The sequence below is a fragment of the Plectropomus leopardus genome, chromosome 8 (assembly GCF_008729295.1).
Source record: "Plectropomus leopardus isolate mb chromosome 8, YSFRI_Pleo_2.0, whole genome shotgun sequence".
NCBI classification, from domain to species: domain Eukaryota; kingdom Metazoa; phylum Chordata; class Actinopteri; order Perciformes; family Serranidae; genus Plectropomus; species Plectropomus leopardus.
The window spans coordinates 19,548,894-19,557,433 of record NC_056470.1 but is presented as its reverse complement, the minus strand read 5'-3'; the positions used below and the strand labels follow the sequence as shown (position 1 = coordinate 19,557,433).

Below are 8,540 nucleotides of genomic sequence, written 5' to 3'. Positions count from 1 at the left end.
CATGTTTGGCTATTGATTGCCTGGCAACCCCATTTGAATCTCCTATTAGCTCAGTGAGGACTCCATTGAAAACTTAAGATTATTTCTCCATCATGGCAGCTCTAATTCTGCTGTTTATGAATCACAATGAAAGATATAAAACATTAAGGTTGTAGAAACATGAATCTTTAAAACAATGTAATGGCAGTTAATGGATATCTATGGATGTAATAATGTGTTTGGACTAAATATTACACAGAATTTAGATCACCTGGACATTTGGGAGTTTATGAGCAGTGTTTGTTAGGAAAAAAATGAAAAAAATGGATCACAATAACACTTAATAGGTGAATAAAACTTTTTTATTTGTTTGTTGTTTGTCTGACAGAAGGGTTTATGGAGCCTGTTGTGTCGTTGTTGTATCTTGAAATGGTCAACATTAAAGGCACTGCAAGAAGCGTAGCTTTAGAACGATATGCAGTATGACTATACCACTAAAATAACATCGAATACCACAGGTGTTTCAGTATTAAATCAGCTCTACATTCATTCTGCTGCTGCTCGAAGTCATTTTTTTTGTTTTGGTAACAGAAATCAATGTAGGCTGTAGTGCACTTCTTTAGTTCTATAGAGATGAAGTAAAGCTCTTATTTCTGTTCATTAGAAATAACATTAACATAGTCAGATGTAAAAGATTACAATAATGAAGTTGTACAGCATAATATAAAGAAAGCAGTCATACCTCTACCAAGGATCTCATGAAACAATTGATCTTCAGAGCAAGACTGTTAATGACATTAGGCCAACTTTTCAATTTCCACAAAAGCATATGACATAACTATGACCACAAAATATTTACACATTCATGACTTTTTGCCCTATGCAGCTGTCAGACTAAACATTATGTTCATGGAGCTTTTCTGTCAAAGTGTAGTACCTGTGATTTCTGTTTGGTTCATGTACTGTAACTATTCTACCAAAAACCTAGTACAATGCTGATGGTAAAATTACTGCTACAAATGGTCTTCTTTGAAGTTCTGTACTCTACTGATGTAGTGATACTTTTAAACAGAAAGAACAGAAGCATTTTAACTGTCTTAGTTAAAATAATCCCTCTTGACAAAATACAAAACGTTACCAACTTTTCTAGACTTTTCATTGCTCTCTCCACTTGCAATATACACTCAAAAAGGCAAAACTGTACAAATATACATGTGATCAGCTATACAAAGAATACAGTGTAACCCTAGTCCCATGACACTGAGTGGTGAGTCATCTTTGTTGTATCTTGAAGTTTGACGTCTTCACAAAGGGCAGAAGGAGGAAACTTATATCAAGGCGAAGAGTGCATCTGCCCTTACCGAGCCTCGTATAGTACTGTAATCAGCCACTGCACCAGCATGATGGTGGGCATAATCCTGAAATGACATGAGTCCAGTCAAGGTTAATCCAATCAAATCCGACCAGACATGAGATGAGATGTTACAAGATATATATTAGTTTACAGTATGCAACAACTGATCTTAAAAATTCCTGTTTTGATTCCAGGAAGCAGACTTACCGGTCATTTATGTTCTTCTTGAGGGTGCCAACACATATGTTGAAAAAGAAGATTGTAAAATGTCTCAGGCCGTGCCAAGCCCAGAACATCAACTCAGGTGCCTGCCTGATCAATAACTCCAGTCTGAGGGAGAAAAACAGTACATCAAGTCAAATTACAGTGCATTTTTTATTACTAAATTTGTGACTGTCTATGCAGTAGAAGACCAACAACATGAAAAAAAAGTCCGCACACAGTAGCTCCCCAGCCCGTTTTCATTCCAAACTCGTCAAATATGTCCAGTTGGTCAGTACTTTCAGTGTATGAGTGTGATGCCAAAAGCTACATTTCATGTAATAGTGTTGCCAGTAATGACGTAATAAAAGGAGTGCTAGTGCACTTACAGTGTGGGTGGCTGGGACGGGAGGTGGATGGGTCCCATGAACATCTGACTTTTGTGCGTCAGGAGTCAGGAGTTCGCTTACTGTGTGCATGTGTGGTTTTTTTCTACACCCTACCACGTGCCCTTTTTTGCCTAAACCTAACCAGAAACAGTTGATACAGAACGATTCCTACAACGTCATAAGTAGACGCAGAAGGTTACTGACAGGGTGATACCAGATGGGATGAGAACGTGTGGATCTCCCTTATATTCACAAGCGATGTTTTGAGTTCACGCTGTTCATCCCAACTTGTCACATTTTGCCGCTGTCTTCCAGCCCTACTTATGACGTTTTAGATATCTTTCTGTGTCAGCTGTTTATGCTCCAGGATGGTGCTACTATAATGTCAACAAATGGTGCAGAACGTAGTTATGTTTAGCAAACATGATCACATTGCAGCCAACGCTGACCAAAAAACACACAATGCTGGAATGCATGGTTAGGATTAGGCAACAAAATCACAGACGTTTCGGATTAGACATAAAAGGCACATGGTGAAGTGTAACAGAAAAACATCACATTCAGACAGGAGTGGAACACCAGTCTACCACATGAAAGTCAGTGGTTTGTGTGTGATCCTTATATAACTTTATTCCTGACAGCCTTTCAACCTGACGCCTTCCTTCTGTGTTTCATGCGCACATGACCGGTACCATTCAGCCGCATTCTCAAATGACACCCTCCATGTTCGTATATTAAGGCTAGCCTGTGTTTGTCTGAAGGTGACAAAATCAACCTTTAAGCACTTCTAAATCTCATTATTTAACATTTTATATCTTATGCTAAGTTCAACTAATGGGTCCTATATTTACCAGACAAATACGGGAGATATATCAATATTTTCTTTTAACTTTCCCCTAAAATGTAAAGAAGCATATTTACCAAAAATGTCTAACTGTTCCTTTATATCTGAGAAAACAAAGTTTTTTCCTTCCTGTTGCATTTTTGTGTAGTTGTGAGTTTCTGAGCATACAGCCTTGGTATCCTTAATGGTAATGTTACTTTTTTGCCTTTCTCATGTACTGTGTGTTCAGTGCATTTATTACCTGTGCCTACTCTGGTGTAGTACGTAAAACGACAGCATGAGAGGTAGGAGCAGGTAGGATAAGACTCTGGCAGGAAGTCCAAACACGCTCAGATAGGTCACCATGTTGCCCAGCAGAACTGAAAGACAAATATCAACAAAATAAATTTGTTTTACAAAGACTTAGTGTAGCAATCTGAGAGTGTTGCTTCAGCCTCAGTTTGAAAATGTAGCTGAGTAAATGAACAGTAAAAGCTGTTCTGCAAAATGTTATGATAATTACTTTAGTGGATCAAATGAATTGCTATTGAGTGAATAAATAACTGTAGTCTGTACCTAATGGGAAGCCTGTTTATTGATCTAAAGTATTGTCAGTGTCTAAAACACACCTATTATGTATGTGCTGTTTTTAGATGCTCTGCTGGAAGTTTTTTAGTAATTTATTTGTCATTTTATTTGTGTTTTTGTGTGTGTGTGTGTGTGTTTGTGCGCGTGTGTACATACCATTCTTTACCATGTCAAAATTATGAGGAGGTTCTTTAATTGGTCGATTTCTGGTCGATTCGCACTCCTCAGAGCTTCGCGTCTGCATGCATCTATTGGCTGTAAAATACGTCAGTTCGTTGGTCTGCTCCACCTTCTTCTCCTTCTCTTCCTCTGTCGTAGTCATCAGAGTCATTGATGTTTTGGTTTGGTGACATTTAAGTGTCCCTAGGGATACTTTGTGCATCATCAAATATGGGGCAAGATCTGTGAACAAGGAAAACACAAAGTAAAAGTGTAACTAGGTCAGAATGTGTCTGTACATAACAAGAATGGACAGTATGTTTGAATCCACAGGCTTCTCCCTTTGCGGATACGGTTTACTCACCATGGCTCTGAAGAAAATGAATAGCATCTTTGTAGCCGCTGTGGAAGGCTTGTTCCAGAGTCTAGAGACAGTACTTAGTGGTCAGTTGAGTCCAAATTGTTGTAAAACACAAGTCTAATTTCTTGTTCCACAAATGTTATGTAAGGGGTCTTACCTCTAAATTCAGCGGGTAGAGAGCATTAATGATCCTGAAGCTGTTGGCCATGTTCCCCTTCAAGGTGGTGCCACTCACCACCATGTCCCACATGCAAGGTGTGTCGGCGGGACAGATGTCTATCTCTCCAGAGAACGGTGACACCGTCAAGGTTTGACTGTGGGGTAAAGATGGCACTGGCTGCATGCTGCTGAAACCCCCATCCACATAATACTGTGTAATAAGATCACATACAGTATGATAAATATCATACAATGTGCTCAAAGTGAGATTGTGAAAAGGCCATCGATTACTCACCACTCCTCTGAAGGATGGAGGCAGCATCCCGCAGTACACAGGCACAAAGCAGCTACAAAGCAACGCCTAGAAACATAAGAATGGAAGAGGTGAGAATTACAAGTCTACTATAGGTTAGATCAGAGGCAAAAAAGAAAAAAAGGCCTGTTCCATAAAGCATAAAGCAAGTAAAGTGGGGGTTAAAGTCCAAAACATGACTTACAAATTAGTCAGAGCTAGAGTGGTTCCATAAATCAAGTCAAGCAGTCAGACTTATTTGACACAAAATCAAGTAATCAAAATAATCATCAGGGTATGAATGCACGCTTTTCTTATGCAGCCCATAGATCAAGAATGCATCAAATGGATTCACCAAGACAAACACAGCTAGCAAAGATAGTGTGGTGATGTTCATAGCCTCTGAGTGGCACTTGCTTTTAGAAATTGAATGATTGTATGATTTCAAGCATTTATAACAAAGAAGAAAGTAATTCAGCCGCCATAAACAAAACCAGAGAGTATAGAGGTTGAAACATATGAAACTCCGAAACGTTTGAGCATCAACTTCATTTCCTGCATTCTGGTGAATATTTATGCACCAATGTGTGCCTTTTTGCATTCATTTATGGTGTAAATACTTTTGTCAGTTTTTTACTACTTTCATGATTTAAAATGTACACCTATGGTAGTAACCAATCCATTTTCAAAACATTGTTTTAATTTGTGAAATATAGGATATAAGCATTTAGATATATTTCTGGTCAATATAGTTTTTTGCAATTGTACAATTTACTATTTATAAAGCAATTATCATTATACTGGGATAATTTGAAATTTATTTTATGTAGCATAAGCCTAAACATTTATCATATACCATATAATTACGCATATATGTAGGTCTATATCTTGTCATTTATCATTGTTTGAATAACTGAATTTATTTATTTTTTTTATGTGCTGTATATAACTCTGGAGAGAGGTAGCTGATGTTGAATCTCATTCCGAGGTTGTCAGATAGGAACGTTTTGGGTTTGTGGTTAAGCCTGACTACCAAGAAGCAGTATACTTGGTGAGGAGTAAACATAGAGGAGACCCCGGGGAGGAGCGAGAACGTGAACAATTTTCAGTTCTCTGGAAACTGGTGGAGTTTTGGAGTGTACACAAGTCAGTGTTTAATTCAGCCTGTATCTGATCCACCAACCAGCATTTAGTTCAGCCAGAAATCTTAATTTTTTCAAAACAGTTCACCTCTCATTCTCATGATCTGCTCCCACTTACATAGCGTGGCTAACCATAAGAGGCGGGTGGCGAGTTGAGGTGACAAAATCCAGAATGTTAAGTTTGAATGTGAAAACGGTTTATCTTTATGCATTATATTGATACTGAATTAGCACTGTTGACATAAGGCACCTTTTATCTTATGTTTCTAAAGTTATTTGTTTTTGTAGACACATAAGAAATTGTAAAAATGTCATATTTCTTAAAGGGAGTTTGGCGTAATATTGTCCATCAGAAGCAGGATAGGAAGTAATCTCAAAAGAAATCTAGTGATAGTCTTGCAAACATTGATCCAGATAGATCCCTAGTCTTTGCAAAATCTTACAATGTGTGACTAAAAACTCATGTTATCTTTAGATGTGAGAAGGTGTCAGATTTTAGTCTTTAAACAGTCTTGTCAAATTCTGCTAAGTGTGTGGTAGGTAATCGTTTCACAGCACAAGTTGCAATGTAACTGCGCTTGAACTATGTTGTATTTGGAAATTAGGAAACTAATTCAACTGAACATTATTCAGTCTAACCGAAAAGAGCCTGGCTTATTTGGTAAATTTACTTTACGGACGGGCCTCAGGTTTCTTAGAAATCATTGAGGCGTGAATGTGCAGTGCCACTCACCTGCACTACATCTTCTTTGGACTCGAACTCAGTCATGATGATGTGCTTGCCGTCACTCAGGCGTGTCATAGACACAGACAGACGTCCATTGGCCAGTTGGTGTGCATTAGAAGGTAGGTGTTTGTGTAAAATACTCTCCAACCAGTGGAAAATATTGATCGAGGGGTTAAATGGGCCAAGTGTAAAACCCTTCATCTGTTTGGCAAAATTCAGCATCTCATCTCGCATAGTAACTGTAAAATAGAAGACACTGAGTCAGAAACAGTGATTACATGCAGCAGTAGTAGATTTAGGAAAAAAAGATAAAGTCGCTTACTCAGGCTCATTTCACAGACCACAGCAGCTGCGACCAGAGACCCAGCAGACGCACCCAGGACACAAGGTGCTGCACTCAGAATCCAGGGTGCATATTGTAGGAAGCACTGGGCGACACCTAACTGGTAGGTGGCCATGAATCCAGATCCAGAGAAGGAGATGGAAGGAGGAACTTCTTGGAAATGGCAACTGGACACTCCTGGAGCCATTTTCTAAATGCTATGAAATTACCAACTTAATTTTTTTAAATCATAGATGGGGAAAAGCATTAGTGCTAAGGCAAAAACTCCTTTCTGTCTTGTAAAAGTAGACCAAGTTAAAGCAGGATGCGATGAGTGCTCCAGTGGAGAGTGGAGGGAGGTTTCACAACCAGTGTTTTTAAACCAGTCTCAATTAGACGCACCGCATTGGTCATGCCCATGTGACAGAACACAACACTCTCAGTGACTTTTTGTATGTTCCAAAAATGATCACGGTTTTAATTTGATTAAGACTGGTTTCCATGTGATGGTGAAAAATCAGGTTTTTTTTGGCCATGCTGAACGAATGACAAGAACAAGTAACAAAACAGACTGTAAACAAGCCTGTTCTATTAGTATTTTTAGCAAAGACAAACATTTTTATGATTCCACAGTAACAATTTTCAAAAGGACATCTAGTTGTAAGACAGTGAGTTAGTTATTACAACACTGAAAGTCGAAGGATGGGACGAATGAATTTTTCACGTCGTATTAGTTTTACTTTACATCATGTTAAACATATAGGTCAAACTTCTTGAAGAATATTTTTGACTATATGTTTTTTCTTTTATGTTTAAAAAGAAAATATAAAAACATCAAGGAAACAAATGATAGTTCCTCCATCTGACTCTTCTGTGTCATTTTACCACTTTGTCTTTTTACTGAAAAAATTAGTACGTATTCTTTTCTATCTCAAAACAACACAGAACTTGCCATTAAAGTGTCACTGGTTTCAAATGATACACAGATGATGGAGATATTGCAAAGGTAGCACATCCCAAGTCTTCAGGTCAAAGAGGACAAAATACTAACAATTCACTTATTTATTTGGCTCACATCACTACTGCTTGACTTGAAGACTTGAGATTTGCTGCCTTTTTAATTTTTTGGAATATGCTCACTGGATTTGGGGTTTAGCACTCCACTGAGAATCCCCTTGTTGAGGTGCAACCATTTTTTAAAAATAAAGGAGATATATTTCAGTATATGTACCCAAGACTCCCCAGGAAAGCACTAATACTGAGTGTACTGTCCTGGTGAAAAGGTGAATGATTTAAGTAAACAAATTATGCAATGGCCTAATTTCTGCTGTCTAGAAGGTGAGGTTATTTATCAGCAGTTGAGCCAATGCTTACCATGCAACTACAGCACCCCCTGCAGGGACAGATGCCAGCTTTGACATTAGGTGTAGGCAAAAGGAGTACTTTGCATGATGTTGTCTCTATTTTATCCGCTTGCTAATGCTGTAAGTGATACATTTAGCCAAAAACAGTCACCCTATGTTAGTTAGCAATACTGCAGTTCTGACCTGTCTCTGTTTGGACTCTGTTTTAAGTCAGCTTGAGCTGAACTTTAGCCTCTCTTCTTCAACCAAATCCAGCTTTACAACTCAGGGGAGTTTTATGGATTTAAGAGGTGGACATAGCACAGCTTTGTAAATTGTCTACAGCCAGGAGTTTCAATCAAGTTATTCAGCTGAGAGTCTTGACTCAGCCGCAGAAGAGGAACCACTATATTTTGTCTAGAAAGGCGACAAGAAGCAGGAGGTCAAGAATCTTGGACCAAGCAATAAATACAAATAATATAAAATGACAAATATTTTTTCCTGGACGATCTCTCATTTTTGGTTTGCTAACTCACCTACCTTCAACAGTTTTACTCTGAACCCATTCACACATGGGCGGATTATGAGACAATCAGCCCCTGATCACAGATCTAGAAAAGGCCCCATCCCCTTCCCTAGGAGCAAGACACAGACTTTGTGATGGTTTTTGCCTTTTTTGTGTTGTTGTTTTTCATCTTTTC

The 8,540-nt window shown here is 38.4% G+C and overlaps 1 protein-coding gene across 1 annotated transcript; it reads right to left on the bottom strand.

Moving 5' to 3' along the window:
* Window positions 1–323: 323 nt before the first annotated feature.
* Window positions 324–6,825, bottom strand: LOC121947371 (patatin-like phospholipase domain-containing protein 2). The gene is made up of 9 exons (XM_042492397.1): window positions 6,497–6,825; window positions 6,181–6,413; window positions 4,309–4,374; window positions 4,012–4,224; window positions 3,858–3,918; window positions 3,491–3,736; window positions 3,009–3,126; window positions 1,541–1,663; window positions 324–1,397 (listed from the first exon to the last, which is right to left on the bottom strand). Exons 1-9 carry the CDS (start codon window positions 6,702–6,704, stop codon window positions 1,337–1,339), a joined length of 1,329 nt encoding a protein of 442 aa, XP_042348331.1. The 5' UTR covers window positions 6,705–6,825; the 3' UTR covers window positions 324–1,336.
* Between the last annotated feature and the right edge of the window lie 1,715 nt (window positions 6,826–8,540).

Bases quoted from the DNA above. Each gene is read 5' to 3' on its own strand.
- LOC121947371 (XM_042492397.1), bottom strand. From the start codon at position 6,704: ATGGCTCCAGGAGTGTCCAGTTGCCATTTCCAAGAAGTTCCTCCTTCC. The intron at 3,737-3,857 runs GTGAGTAAACCG...CCTTGTTCACAG, and splicing joins TCATTTTCTTCAGAGCCATG to ATCTTGCCCCATATTTGATG. The intron at 1,398-1,540 runs GTAAGTCTGCTT...ATGTCATTTCAG, and splicing joins AAGAAGAACATAAATGACCG to GATTATGCCCACCATCATGC.